This window comes from Lagopus muta, chromosome 7 (genome assembly GCF_023343835.1).
Source record: "Lagopus muta isolate bLagMut1 chromosome 7, bLagMut1 primary, whole genome shotgun sequence".
NCBI lineage: Eukaryota > Metazoa > Chordata > Aves > Galliformes > Phasianidae > Lagopus > Lagopus muta.
In genome coordinates, this window is record NC_064439.1 from 37,234,366 (window position 1) to 37,250,235 (window position 15,870).

Here is a 15,870-nt window from a genome sequence, read left to right on the forward strand (position 1 = left end):
GAGTTTTCCATTTTTTAATGTTTAAACTTCATTTCAAAAAGCAGGTTTGCTGTTTGCAACCATGACAATTAAAATGTGCTTTAGCACCGCTGTCTAGAACATCTCTACAAGCCAGTCAGACAAATACATGACATTTCAATGAGTAAAAAAGAGCATAAAACTGTAGGTGTAAGAACAAAATGTTAAAATGCCTACACACAAGAATAAAAACCATCAATTACATTTATCACATAAAATAAGTCAAATGTACAAAAGTTTGCGACAGAAGGGACCAAAAGGACAACACAAGATAGTCGCTGGAAAACAGTTGTGTGCTCTTTGGGCACTTAATTAAACATATCAAAATCATCATCTTCATCAGACTCTGCAAAATATTTCACTTCTTTCCTAGCCCGGCCTGTCCGGGGCTTTGGGGCAGTTTCAGAGGCAAAGCCTGACTGGAAGATTTCCACATCCGAATCCTGGTCAAAAGTGGCCTTCTTGGATTTCTTTGGAAAAGAAAAGACAAATCCTTTGTGAAGCTCTGTGCATTTTGCATCTTGACATTCAGACCTGAAGCAACTCAGCAACTCTTCTCTAACAACTGATACATAACCACATCTCCACCCCAGTTGGTACCTCAGCACCCTCCCATAAGAATGTGCATCTTGGATTGAAAGGAATCTGTTAGGTTATAGTTCACAAGTGGAAAGGACCATTGGGAGAACTGACCTTGCATGGTGTTGATTTAGGTGTCTTCTTCCCAGGGTTGTATTCACCTTCATTTTCTGAGCTTGATGCTTTCCTTTTCTTTGCCCCTCTCCCTTTTCCTAGGTGAGAGAATATAATTTCAATAAAACATCACAGTTCAGCAAACTGGAAAAAAAACATTACTACATTTTATCATGTCTGCATGTAAAGTTCAAATTCAGTCTACAGCCAGAACATACAACATAACATAGTTGGTTTTCTCAGTTTTATATCTCTCTTTTATTCTTCCTCTGGAGTTACCATTTGTGCTAGCAATTCATACTGTCAGTTCAAGACATGGCCAAAATTCGCTAACCTAACTTCTTCCAGACTTACGAAGTACTCCAAGTCCTTGGCAACTTTTTGTGCTGATAACACAGCTGAGGAATTTACTGTTTACAGCAGTGCTGTACACACACAGTGTTGCAGTGAAATCACTGCAATGCTTCTGTCATTTTCTTCCTAGGATTCTTAGGAGAACTGGGATACCAATGAATTGGTTTCAAGAACCAGAAAACCTGACTTAATAGAACTACCAAAGATCAGAACCTTACTGATGTGTATAAACGTGAGCTCACAGAATGAAAATAACCAGTATCCAACAGAATGGATGAGCAATTAAAAGGGGTTGGAGGCATTAAATGCATTCCCAGCAGCTAAGGTCACTTAAAAAGTTCACAGCAGTGATAGTCAAGAAACACCAATGAACTATTGCTGTCATAGAAAAACGCTTAGGGCTGAGTAATTTGCTGGTGATTCATTCACTCATGAATCAGCGTGGTTCTTCTTTCCCTCCAAATGTAATTGTGAACCCATGTTAAAGAGAGCCCAGACACTGTGTGATGCTAATTGCCACCACACCTGAACTACTACCTTTGGGTGCTGCAGTCTTCTTTGGAATGCCAAATTCTGAATCCGAGTCAGAATTTACAGTTTCCATCTTCTTGGCCTTGGGAGCCCTCTTCGGTTTAGGTGGTACGTCTACTTTTGCTGTTAGAAGTTAGAGATACTGGATATGTTAAATTCACATATTGCTCAGAAATATTACATTTTACTAGACTACAGCATAAATGGCAGATGTTAAAATGAGATGAGCCTCCTCCACTTGAGGAAAACATGCTTCAGCTTTTAGGTTAGAACTGTGAGGAATAAAAAGGAGGTGTTTCTTTTGTCAAGAAAACCTTTTAATTAAATTCTACCAGTTCATTCAGTATGTTCCAGTGTTTTTAATTAAATGCTTTTTATCTTCTTGAGCACAAAACAGGTTACTGTTATCTAAAGCAGCAACAGAAATTCTCCAAGTTGGATATTTAAAACATGCTCAGATACGTTACATTACAGAACAGCTCGCTACTTGTGCCATTTCTGCCTTCACAGTGGTACAGTCTTTGCCACAACTGCAGAACAACCCTCCCCATGATTACTGCAGGACTCTGAGGCACAATGCATCTGTGTTGTTTTCTGTTTACCCAATGAAAAAGAACCTCAGAAAAAGAAGAAAGGACAGGAAGGAGACGTATCTGTGGAATCCTTGCTGAATTTCTACTACTGCTACACAACTTGGCCATCTTTAAAAGACAGAACTCATATTGCTCCAAAAGCAAAGCCTCCTATTTGTCTCCATGGAAATTACAACGAATATGATCAGCTCAGTAACACCGTTTGGTAATGTTTTCACTGTAGTCACCACCATTATCTATGCATTTTTATTGGTGACGAACAAGAGCCTGCATGCTGTGCTGGTAAAAATCTGCACCAGCGGACGTGACCCACTGTCACTGTCAGCACTGCTGGAATGCACCCCCACTGTCTCACTGTGCTCACTGTTTGGTCTCTATAAACATTCAGCAAGTGTCAATTAATGTCAGTGGGTGCAATGTTTCTGAGAGGAATTCATTTCCACTTCTTTGCTTCACCTGCACTTCCACGTCAGACACCATTTTGTCAGACTGCCCCTCTGCTGCCTTCTGTTGCATCACAATTAAATGCAATGGAATATTGCTGGGAAGGTTCATCCTCAGCTGCCATACCACCACCATCCGCCTCCGATATCGTGGGCCAAAGTAATAAAACAGGAGGCATTACTTTTGGAGCAGCCCTCATACACTCACACCAAGGAGGACAAGAAGTAATGCACTCTACATGTTGGAAGACAAACCAGCCTTTTATAAAACCCTCTGCTACACTCCTGACCTACGTGTTATCTGTCAGTCCTAAACACCTCAAAGATACGACATGTAAAAAGCTCCACATAGCAGGAACGTGGACACTGGTGAGTGCTCAAGCTTTCATCTGTGATACTGCTAAGGGAATGTCTTCAGACAACAGATGAGTGTCTCCAGAACCTTTCTGGCTATGCTGCCTTTAACTGCTACCTGCTGGAGAATCACTGCACTGCTTTGTGTGATTGTGATACCTACTGAGTAGTCCCAGTATCACGTCCTGGTAATATTAAAAAGCTTTCTTTGGCATCAAGGAGAGGCTCCGGCAGCCTTTCAGATAGACTTTGAGGATGAAGAACTGATGCTTAAGTTGGAACTAAGGAGCCATATATGAAAACAACTTAAAACAGGTCTCTATAGATATTTCGATTAGAAGACAAAAGAAGCATATTAACATAAAGCAAACCAGAGTCAGTCAATGCCAGAGATCAGGAAGTTTCATCTCAAATTGATCGAGGTCTAAGAAGAAGCTGATCTCCTAACTATTCCTTTATTTTCCCTGGACTAAGAAAGGAATGTGGCCATACAGATAACAAGACAGAAAAAGTAGTTCTTCAGTATCAGCTTCCTGTCCTCCAAAATTCAGGCTCTGAAGTCACAAAAAAACCCCCACAGAACTGTCTGTAATAATTGCTTCAGCTACACAACAGACATTCCCCTGTGTATGGGAACTGCTGAGTCACGGCCCGAACCTCTGATTGATCACCTGAGGTGAGCCTTGAGTCAGCCAGAGGAGCACAGGTGAAGGCAATTCACTGTGCTGCTGGAAGGGGTGGAGCCAGGCTCCAGCCCTCCTGGACCTATTTAAGAGCTGGCTACCAGTGCAGAAGGATCTCTTCTGGAGATCCCCGCTTTTGGTGTTTTCTGGTGAGCTCAGCTGAAGGGTAAGCTCTTCCACTTATTCTCTTTTTGTGATCGTTGTCTGCTTTGCCTTACTCTCTTGATTATATTGTGATTATAACATCTTGATATCTATTGATTATACACAATTATATTGTGATTATAACATCTTGGCTATACACCCTGTGAGGCACTCACCAAGAGTGAGTGGATATCAGAAGATGGACACAGCACTAAGGACATGACTAAAAGAATACCAGCTGACCAATAACTGTGTTGATTTAGCACTGCACTGTCAAAGAAACTGTGATCATGTATAGTTTAGGCAAAGGGGAGAAGATGAAAACTGCTGAATGCTGTGAATTTTCGTGCACTAAAAAGGAAATTGCGTCCCTAAGACTACTACTGAGACAAAAGTATAACTCTTCTTCCCTGAACAAAAGCCTGTTGATACCTATTTTGTAAGAGTAAAGGTTAATCAGCACTCAGAAACATCACAAATGTGTTTTAAAGTTTCAAAGCTATGTTAGTGACAACTAATTGCATCTACACCTTCACAAAAGAGAAAGGGAGAGAGGTTGAATGCTAAGTTGCATCCATGCTACTACATACACAGGTCTTGTATTTAAAACAGAAGTTCATCATAAAGGACTTAAAAATAATCTTCATTCACTGTATTATAGAACTTTACTATTGATGATTAAAAAGTCTTCAAGTGTTTGAGAATCAGTCAGACGTTCACTGATTCAATTAGAGTAGCACAATGTCAGTGAGACAGATTAGAACTATGGAAGCAAAGAGGGGAGGGTGAATGGATGCTGCAAATCCCTGGCACCTAACCCATAAAACAAGATAATTTTTTCCTCATTTTTAATAAAGTAAATTAATTATAGTAACTGGCTGCTTTCTTGCAGATTTTCTGGAGGCATCTTTTTGTGATATTAATGTATTAAGTTCAGCTGTAAGCTGACCACCATATTACAGTCAAAAAAATTGCTTTTGGATGAGAGACTATTAAGAAGAAAGAAAAAAAAGAAGTCATCTGAAAGAAGTAATAGAAGCAAGGCAAAGATTTGAAAGCAGAAAAAACCTGCAGTCTATTATCTGCTAAGAAGACAACAATTTTTCAACTTAGGTTCAGCATTAATTATGGCAAGCATTTGATATAATCCTTAAAATGTATTCAGAAACAGGCTCAGAGCTCTCCTTTAGAAGTAGAAAGATAACAGTATATATGCCAATATTCTCCAAGGAACACAGTGCTTGAACAACTTATTCCAACAAATATCCATGCACAACTAATGAAACCTATACAAGTAATGAACTTGCTCTTGGAACTGTCCTGAATTCCACGGTTTAAGAACATGCGAATTGCCAGTTCTAAAAGCCTGACTAAGAAATGAAGAAACTTCTGCCTCTGAAGTGTAAGGGTAGCCTTCCGTTCTCTGTATCAAAAACTACAACCACGTACCACTATGGCAGCTACATGGGCTGCTTAGGACTTAAGTACTTCCTGGGGATTCCTCCTTTGCACTGTTGCCCTTCCTTCTAACGTTAATAAGTTAGATGCATTATAGAAGACTATCTTCAACCTGAAGGACATCATGGCTCATTTATTCCCTGAGAGTTAAAGCCTTTCATTAGTTTAACTAAAAGGCAGAGCTCCATACATAGTAAGTATTGACATTATTGTAGACAGAATTTAATATCATTAAGGAGCTGGGAGAAATTCACACCCCCTCCTGCAGTGCCACTGAATTTGAAATAAATGAATGCTATTTCCACTTTTAAGATGATGATGATGGTGAAGAGATGATGCAAAGATGGAAGTGAAGAACTTCAAAAAAGGTTTGATTTACAGGGTAATCCTACACTTACCTTTTTTAGCAGCTACTGTTTTACTTAGAATTTTCTCTGTTTGTTTTGGGGCGAAAGGTGATGAGAAAACAGGAGTAGAATCCTCCTCATCACTGTCCAATTTTGTTGTATCTATAACCACAGAGTATGTTCAGAATAAGATTTGTTCACTGCATATTTTAAATCATCCTTATTGGTTACATTCAAGATCAATCCCACAGATCCACTCTTCTGATACTACAGCCAGGCTATGGGCGTACCGTGTACCTACAGTACAAGCTGTGCTCCTCTCAGGATCAGCACCTCTGATTCCTTTTCCCCTGCATAAATCTCAATACCACTACTCTTAAAATTACTGCATTAAGTTTCTACTTATGACATGAAACCCCACACATATTCCATAACAGTAAATAGATCAGTGAAAACAAGCTCACCATCGTCTGTCTTCTGAGAGTAAGATGGGAATGAGAAAATGTTCCCAAAGTCTTGATTTTTCTTCTCTTGAGACATTTTTCTACTTCCAGACACAAGAAGAAATTGCATAAATTGCGTTAACTACATATTGAAATAGGCAGACATTATAGCATCCATAAGAGATTAAACTATTGTTTTTGCAATATAGCACGTATCTAGCATTTCAGCAGGCAAATCCTTAATAAAATCTCTATTCTGTCATGCATTGTAACAATTTAAATTAACAGTATTACAGTTTTATCTACAGTTCTGTATACCAAGTTGGTTCAAGGAGGAAAACAAAAAATTTTACTAAATACAATTAAGGGATGACATTACTGACACAATTTGGTAAGCCATGTCTTCCCAAGTCAATTGCAATGATGAGATAATACACACTTCCATTCCTCCTCAGAAATGTATACGTTTTGTTTCGCATCTTATGTGTAGATTAATAATTAATCAATATCCCCTCAGTTTTGTTTAGAGACTTCTGTATCCAAAACAATTATTAAAAAATATACTGCTGAGTTACAGTACTTACTCTGGAGATGGCTTTGATTTGACTGGAGAGAAGTCATATTCATCTTTTTCTAAACTGTCTGAGGGAACGAACTCGTCCTCTCTGTCATTTATAACTGGAGAGGCTTTTACTTTAAGCTCATCTAAATCATTATTATTGTTGGCATCGTCGTCATCATCAGCATCATCTTCTTCTTCTGAGAAGTCAAATGTATACTTAGGCCTCTCAGCTAGAAGAAAAATACATATTTACACATTTCAATATAGTTACACTACCACATAAATAAATTAAAGGAGAAGTCACTCAGCAATCCCTGCCTCGGATTACAAAAGACTTAAGGAAAAAGAGGTCTCTGATACTTCTGCTTATTAGAGATTTTTTCAGTTATTTTTTTGCAGCCAGTTAGGTTTTTGGGCCATGTTGGACAATATAATTGCATTGAAGTTATTTCTCTGTAATGGTATTCCTTTTCAATATCTTGTGTAATTCACAGCTTTTTTGAGTAATTTCTGTTCTAGTATTTTGGATGAGGTGAAAGATTTTTGGATCAAGTTACAAAATCTTTCCCAGTACTCTTGGTCTTGCCATTAAGGGTTTTTTCACAAACATCACAGTGAAGAGAATGCAGTGCAAGTTATCTGCAGAAGATGATGTCCTTAAGGAAGGCTGTGGTCAAAATAAAACATAGGTTAATATGTAAGGTTTAAACTTTCTGCCACAGTGCACATTTCACAAAAACTGGAGTACCTGCAGCTCTCCTAAGCAGAGAGTCTCTTGGAATAATCACAGGCTCACTCTCTTCTAAATCACTTTCAGACTTGGACTCATCATCTGACCAGGGGTTTCGTTTCTTCACTTTTTTTGCACTGGATTTTGTAGATGATGGTGCTCTTCTTACTCTAGTACCTGTAACAAGTTAAAGCATCTTTAACAGTCAGGGAAGAAAAAAATAACAAAAAAACACTACTTCTGCCTTTTCTAATTGTTTATGTTGCATATACTTAGCATAATTCATCTTCAAAAGTTTTCTTTAAACATTTTAAGTTTTGTTTTACTTCCTAAAGGAAAATTTAAGAACGTGAAGAAAATTTCACAACCTCCTGCTGCCAAACAAATTTGCTCTAAGACAGAAAAGCATAATAGTCTCTAATTTGAAGTTTTAGTTCCTGAGCACTCAAATTCCCATTTTTAAAAGGTTACTGGAGCTTTTCAGGAAAAGAACAGTTTTTCCATTATTCAGAGAATTGGGTCAGGTACGATTATTGGAAAAATCCAATTAACATGGGAAGCAGGGGATACTCATCTGGAGGTGGCACAATACAATTGCAGGGCAAGCTCAGGTAAAGCTGGACTAATTGACTCTGGCTCAACACTGATGAGGGTGGATTCAGTCATAACTGCACTCAGGGTGCTTATCTATTCATGGGGGTTATCTATTCATACTCAAATATTCTCTCTATTCCTTTAGCTTTCTGTTTAATTGCTGCCTGTCACACCTCTGTCCCAATAATCACAATATTTCTGAAACAGTAATAATAAATTCCTATTAATAGAGAAAAAAGAGAGTTAATATAGACATTGATTAGTTTGCCACACCATAGTGTGCAACTTTTTAAAAGTCACCATGACTGAATATGCCAGTCAGAAAATAAGTTTGTTTAATCAAGTTCTGCAAGCTATACTGTACACTGAGCCAGAAGATCAGGGCTTGGCCCTTAGTGGCAGAGAACATACGTGTTACATATTTTCATTTGTACACAATCTAATTATGAAAAAATAATTTGCTTTTTTTTTTTTTTATTCACATATTCAGTGATTTAGATCCCTTCCCCTCAAAACCATAAGTAGAAAACAGAAGATCCCCCACTTCAAGAGAAGCAGAATACTTAAAAGAAACTTCAGTGAGTTACTATAACTAGAGAACCATAACAGAAGTGCCTACATGTTTAACCTGAGCGCTGACTACCTGGCTTTTAATTTCCATGTATGCTGTAAGTAATACTAAAGTGTTTCAAAGTATTTCCATGCATCTCTTTAAGGAAGAAAATCAGATGAAATACTTATTATTGTGGTATATTTCTCTTCTCATCGTGTGCTAAAATACACTTAATGCAAAATTAGTACTCGTTTAAGCTTAGTGATGATTGTGTCAGGATATCTTACCAGGCTCCTTCTTCTCTCTCTTCAGTTTAGGGATTTTAGTTGCCGAGGCTGCTGTATTCACCGAGTCATCCCCACCACCCTCAGTTTGCACGCCACCAAATTCTTCATCAAATTCCATTTTTATTGCTACAGAATCAGCATCACCCTAAAAATATTAACGAGTTAGTCAAAATAAACTTATACCTTTGTATTTCAACAAAAAACTGCAATACAACTTTTAAAAGAGAATAAATGAAAGTAGACTACTGTATTGACAATTTTAATGGTATCGGAAGGAAAAAAATAGAAGAACAAAACAAAAATTCCCAGCAATAGTAGTCATAATAGGCATCCAAACAAAAAATAAATCCAGCATTAATTTCTTTACACATTAAGTTAGCAAAACATCATACATACAGTACAAAATGGGGTCTAGTGGTTTGGATTTGTATTATCAGCAGAGAAAAATAAAGCAGTTAAACAATCTAACTGCAGCAACAGCTGGTTTACCTTTTTCCTTTTCAGCAATTTCCTACTGGCATCAGCTTTCATGGCAGATGTAATCTGTGGAACTATTCTTCTACCAAATGGTGATGGCATGGTCTCTTCCAACTGAAGTTTCTTCATCTTGGGTTTACCGACTTTACCTTTTATTGGTTTGCCAACCATACCAGCCAGGACATCTTCTCTTTCCTGTGCTTCCACTTTCTAACAAACAACCAGGGGTGGGAGGGAAACAGTTTCATCTTCAGTAAGGGCAAAGTGGAACGTGGTGCTTTTTCAGTATTTATTAACATGGAGCAGAAGACTGCCCTTAATTGTTATCTGCATTACAGCACACATTTTACTAATGGAAAATCAATCACTTAATTTGGTAAGTTCTCCCTTACTTTATGTAGTTAAGAACTATACTTTTTTTCAAGCCTAACTAAATACAAACTTTTCTACACTTTGGAATATATTTCTTTCATCAAGTTTCTGTTCCTCATGTATATCTCCAGGTAGTACTGTGACTTTTCAGTCCATCAGTGTTTAAAGCAAGCAGCTAGCTTTCAGAGTAAGTTTTATAAGGCACATTTTCCAGTCCTTCCATCAGTTTTTTATTACAGAAGTTGAGGCTTCAACACAGAGTACTTCCAATTGCAGCTGCACCATGAATGCACACAGAAATAAACATCTTATTTGTATTATCCTGCATTACTTCAAAAGATTACGTCAGCCACTTTCACAGAACACTGAAAGTTGAGGCTCAGCAAGTTACCCACCAACACGCCTTTGCCTTTTTCCAGAGGTCCTAATGAGGCAAGGTAAAAGCCCTTTGCCTAGCACTTCTGGTCTACATGCTTTGTTCCTATGTTCCTAGATTTCTGGCTTTCCATTCGATAGTACTTACTGCTTCACAACAGGTGAGATCACCTAGAATTACTAGTTACTACTTCCAGGTTTTTTTTGTCATCTGAAAACAAATTTGTTCCTGGTAATTTTTCTTTCACTAACTTGGAAAAATCATTGTACTGTACAGATGCAAGAAACAATCCCTGAGGACCACAAATAAGAACTCAACCACCCAAAACAGATTTCCCACTTGTCCCTATATTTAGAGATCCATCTGGTTTCAATCATTTTTTTTCCTTTTTTTTTTTTTTTTTTGGCTTATTTTTAACATATATTTTTAGAAAGATTCATAAAACATACTTCAAGCTCTTCAACAAAAGCTGCTAAGTCTTCTTTCCAGAGGTCTGAAGCAGATTTCCTTTTAAGGTCATTTAGTTCTCTCTCCTAAAATGTGAAAGAAGCATGTAAAATATAAGTTTCTAAGTTATGAGTTGGCTGAATCATCAGATAGAAGTAACCTAGTAAATACTACCTAAACTGAACATTCATAATTGGGCACATCAGTAATTACTAAGTCATTTCAGAATAAGCCTCTCACAGTGTACCAACCTTTGAATCTCTGTGCTTAATCAGCTCTTCCACTTTCTCTTTTGTAAGTGACCACAGAGACATGTTTAAGATATAGTTAAAATCAGGGCCAGAAGTTGACCCAGAAGCAGAGGAAGCATCATCATTTGGGTTTTGTGGGTCCTCCTCTTCTGCTGCCTGAAGTAAAATATTCAGAATTAGACACATAAGTAATCTTAGCTCTATAAATGAACAGCAGCAATTCCTCAAAATACCTTGTGGATTAAGGTATTTCCTTAATGAGTAAGGTGTTTCCACATGGATTCAGTAACATCAAAATTTGTCTTGTCTTTTCCAAAAAGCCATCTTCCTGTCACTTTCTATGGTTGGACTGTTTAATCATTGATTTAAGAATACAAAGCTGAACCTAACGTTAGCAACTTGCCTTGTATCCTGCTGCCTACAGAAACTGGTACCTTCCTAGCCATCTCACACAGGATGGAGATTTTTCCCCTCTGGACATGCAGGTACATCTGTTTCTGTAGAAACTAGCACAGTTTTGTATAGCAGCATACAAACTGCTATAAAAACCCTGAACGTATGAAGTTCTCATTCTAAACCTTTGTATTATCTAGCTGTCTTCTTAGAATTATCTGCGTGGAATACCACCATTATGCAACAATAATTGTACATAAGTTTGTATTTGTAAGAATGAAAGCCAATAAAAAGTAGTAATGAATAATCTTTTAAAGTGCTGTGTCATAAATTAATTAGACTAGTGCAAAACAAACATGGATAAATGAATATCACTGAATATCATTTATTACAATAGGATCAAACATATCCAGAGATTTCTGATCATCACCTTTTCCTGTGCTTCTTTCCAAGCTTTAACTGGATCGGATTCATAGCCCCTCTGAACCAACATTTGAATCAAATCTCTTTTTGATCTATTCTCTACAATACAAAAAAAAAAGAAAAAGGAAAAAATCAACATCATGAAAGTCAATGTCTTACATGGAAATACATTTTATATTTATTTATATATATAAGTTTATATATATATTATTTTTATATATATATATTTATACTTAAATCACTTCCAGATTTCCTCCCAATTCCAATTTACATAGTACTTACTCACCTATGGTAATTTTTCCTTGTATCTTCTCCAGAATGAAGCGAGCTTGGTTGTTTAGCTTTGTAGATTCAGCACCCAACATTCCCACAAGCCATTCCTTACGTAAACTATAATAATGTAATCGCAAATCAAAGAACTCCTTCAAAATGTCTTGCACAGTTTCATACTTCTTTAAACATCCCATATGATCAAATAGCACCTGTAAAATACATAATATATGGCTTGAAAGAGATTTCATAACTCAAGATTTTTAATCTTTGTGTATGAGTTTATTTCTATTGCTCTCACACACACACTACATGACAAATAGTATTCTGAAGACTGAGAGTTCAAACCTGCTTCTGGTACTATACAGCACATAGCTGGATAGATTGTATTTGTATTCACAAGCAAACTTAACATAAGATTTATGGTTATAACTTCAAGCAGGAAAACCAGTATACAGAGAGGACGCCAAAATCTAGCTGAAAGTATAATTTTATCTAAGTACTAAAGCACAAGTTCAGAGACACATAATGATTCACAAAAAAATTGTATAACAACTGAAGAGTATTGTTTATAATCTCTAAATTCTGATGTGAAAGCTGCCACTTCAAACATCTCAGAAATCCTTCAAGTTCAAGTACAAAAAAATAAATCATTTTTACATCACAGGCAAAATCAATTCTGCCTAACTTCTGACACCTCCAGTTCAGACATTTATAGGTGAACTAGTCACCCTGGGCACCCCTCTATAGTCAGCTGAAAGAAATAAATCCACCCCTAGGGGAATCCATCTGTCCAAAGCATCTGTTTGGTAGATGAATGCATAATGGACTCACATAGCCATCTAACTCTTTAAGATGTTTACACCAGGACAGATTGATTCCTACACAAATACAGCCCTTGCAGAAAGATTCTTATGGTAGCTCATACAGTTATTTGAAACTGTGAGAAGTACAATCACTTTGATTTGGCACATTTGCTTTTCAAAAATAATCTATACAATAGATTGAGCAAGACCATTTTCAACACATGCATGAGTGTAGTTTTGCTTTGTGATAATGTTTGAAAGTAGTACCTGCCATAAAGGGACTAGAATTCTAGACAGTTCCAGTGATGTTTCAAAACTCAAGTAGCCCAACATGATCAGAAAATCAAGACTTGCATTATCTCCAAGATGAATGAATTCAAATAGTTCAAAGTTACTTTTTGTCAGCAGCAAATATGAAGAGAGATTTGTTCAGTCATGCCAAAATCACTACAAAACCATTCAAGTTTACAAAAGGAACTGTAAGTATTCTGATAGCCAAACATAAAAAAGTTACCATAGAATTACAAGTAAGACTTGTTTGAAGCTTAAAGACTTTGTGCAATCCAGCAGCTTCTGCCTGTGCAAGCTTTTCTTCTGTCATCTTCACAACAAATTTCACAGTTGTATCTGTGTGGTATTCCTTGTAGTCAGAGATTAATGCTGGAGTTTTTTCTGTTCCATTCAACATGGGTTCTAGAACCTGTTCTTTGTAAACCTATTAAGAAAAAGATAGCAAAAAACAGAAACACTTATTCAAACTTCTTAAAATTCCTAATTCTTTAAACCAAGCTAACAATGAAGCTAAGATTTCAACTTGTGTACCACAGCTGAAACCAATGATAATTTACAAAACCAGTATTACCTGCAAAATGAAAGCTGGGATTAGAAAAAAACGTAAGAGCCATTCTACAAGGCCAGGAAGGTCTACTTAAAAAACAAAAAATAAAAATGGGGTGATTATGTATTAACTCAGCAAAAGAAGCAGTTATTCTTTGTAGTATGGACAGTAGATGGCACAAGTAAAACCCCCTCCTACAAAGGGACAGAAAAAAACAAAAAGAATGAAATGATGTTTCCTTCCATGTACATAAAATGATCAGAAGTGGACTAAAATGTTCTCCTGCATGTAGGATAAAATTTTTTATTATTATTATTATTTTATTTTTTTATTCTTATTTTTTTACTGTCACTTACCTGGGTCCATGTCCTTACAGGTAGCTCTGTAATTTCTACAGTGTTCCTGTCCACCACAAATATTTCACCACTGACTACATACTGGTTTTGACCAAGTTCTTGAATGGTTCCTTTGAAGTTTTTGTAGTTTGGGAGCTGAAATTGCAATAAAAACCAGTGGAATGCTAAGAAACTTTGTAATAAGTCATGGAAGATATTTCTTTCCCATGCACCATACAGCTATTACTTTATATTGGGCAGATCCATCAACCAGCCTCTTATGCTGATGATAATCTTATCTCATAGTAAAAACATCAGCAAAAAAAAAAACAAGATACACATGTGCAAGTGACAGAAGCAATCACCTTATTATCTAAAGAGTAGATAAGTAATGAAGAAGATATAGCTGAACCCAGGAAGGTGGTGTTTCTCTTTGTTTGGTTTGTTGGCTGTGAGATTCTTTTTGTTTATAAAATTTAAAAATTTTGTTAAATAAAATTTATTTTATGTAAGTTGCTTATTGTTTTTTTGATTTGGTTTTCTTTTTGGATTTTTTTTTTTCTTCAGAAAACAGCAAGCGCAGCTAAGGCATGACAGAAAGTGGATTAACACCCCAGTATAATCACTATAAGTTTACATCAACACTAAGAGAAATGGAGAAGTTGTGCTACCTTCCCTAGCCATTTTTTTATTCATGTGCTGTTTGGCAAAGATAGTGGAACCCATCCAGTTTAAAAATTAACTAGTGGGGTGACAGATTTTTAATTACAGTTATTATTTACTTTAACTGAATTGATTCCCTTATCCAGCTTACCATGCAGCCACAAACACATACCAGAATACTGAAAGGGGCTAGATGGAGGCAGAACTGCCTCTTTCAATCACAGTGAAGCTTCAAATGACTGTGAGACTACACAGAAGGCCTAGAAGTCCTAAGGGAAGGTCAATGGATCACATTAATTAAAAAAATTCTAATTATTGTTCCCAAGAATTTGAAAAAGAAAATTCACTAAGTCATGGAAATTGGCAGTGCACTTTCAGAGGCAATGAAACACCAGGTTCCCAACACCAGGTTCACCTGGTGTAGGGAACCTGCTTTGGCAGGGGGGTTGGACTCGATGATCTCTGGAGGTCTCTTCCACCCCTACAATTCTGTGATTCTGTGAAATGTGACCTAAGCAGAGATGTTTCTGCTTCTATGACTTAGATACACAAAGTAGCAATATCCATTTATCCATCAGTTGTAAAGTAAAGGTTAAATAAATTACCTTAGCTGTTGATTACAGAGGTTCTGGGTTCACATAAGTATTCTTACCGTGCAAAGTTTTTTTGAAATATATACCACTTCCAAGAACTTCTTGTAAAATTTGAAATAAAGGAGCAGAAGCTACATACAGCTCAGCAGCTGCTGATTTTCTCCAACAGTGACAATACCTTCTCCTATGCTTACAGACGTGTTGATGAGTACAATTTGGATGAGACAGTGGAAATTTTATATCTGGCTGAAGATAAGTAGTTGCACCTCATAAAAGAAATTGTGACACAACTTTCTACTCTACTCCCATGCAAAATAACTATCCTTAGGACTTGAAATTTTGAAGACTTCCAGTCAACACAGAACAAGAAGTTCTCTAAAGTAACTGGAAATATATAAATTGCACTGTTTGTTTTTTTTTTCAAGATGAACTGCTCCAGTCACTTCCCAGCAGTCAAGTTCATATGCACAATTACCAGGACAATTCAACCCATTTACTTCAATAATCAAGCATTCATAGAATTATATGACTACATTTCCTAAGTATAAAATTAGGTTTGATTAGCAAATGTATAAAATGCTAGTACATATTATTATTTTTACCATAGGATGGGGATCTAAGCCATCCAGCATTCGTCTGACGTTGTTTACAATCTCTCTGGTATCGTAGTTTGGAAGTTTGCAAGCCCATCCAGTACCAATTCCTTCAGCTCCATTTACTAAAACCATCGGAATGATGGGGATATACCATTCAGGCTCTACACGTTGGTTGTCATCATAAAGGAATTTCAGCAAGTTGTCATCCACTGATGGAAAAAGAAGCCTGGCTAAAGGGCTTTA

General features: G+C 36.8%; 1 protein-coding gene across 4 annotated transcripts in view; it reads right to left on the reverse strand.

Annotated features, from left to right (window-relative positions):
* The window catches only part of TOP2B (DNA topoisomerase II beta), a 57,902-nt gene continuing 42,032 nt past the window's right edge, over positions 1-15,870 (reverse strand). The window contains exons 21-36 of one of the 4 annotated variants that reach the window (XM_048951362.1): positions 15,634-15,865; positions 13,797-13,931; positions 13,117-13,317; positions 11,813-12,008; positions 11,534-11,625; positions 10,711-10,866; positions 10,462-10,545; positions 9,277-9,474; positions 8,788-8,932; positions 7,372-7,530; positions 6,646-6,853; positions 6,083-6,162; positions 5,670-5,780; positions 1,603-1,719; positions 712-809; positions 1-488 (exon numbers count right to left, since the gene is read on the reverse strand). In XM_048951362.1, the coding sequence (XP_048807319.1) occupies positions 327-488; positions 712-809; positions 1,603-1,719; positions 5,670-5,780; positions 6,083-6,162; positions 6,646-6,853; positions 7,372-7,530; positions 8,788-8,932; positions 9,277-9,474; positions 10,462-10,545; positions 10,711-10,866; positions 11,534-11,625; positions 11,813-12,008; positions 13,117-13,317; positions 13,797-13,931; positions 15,634-15,865 (2,374 nt within the window). In that variant the 3' untranslated portion in view covers positions 1-326. Of the gene's footprint in view, positions 489-711; positions 810-1,602; positions 1,720-5,669; positions 5,781-6,082; positions 6,166-6,645; positions 6,854-7,371; positions 7,531-8,787; positions 8,933-9,276; positions 9,475-10,461; positions 10,546-10,710; positions 10,867-11,533; positions 11,626-11,812; positions 12,009-13,116; positions 13,318-13,796; positions 13,932-15,633; positions 15,866-15,870 lie in introns of all 4 variants that reach the window. The other 3 variants (XM_048951361.1, XM_048951364.1, XM_048951363.1) reach the window with 3 other exon arrangements.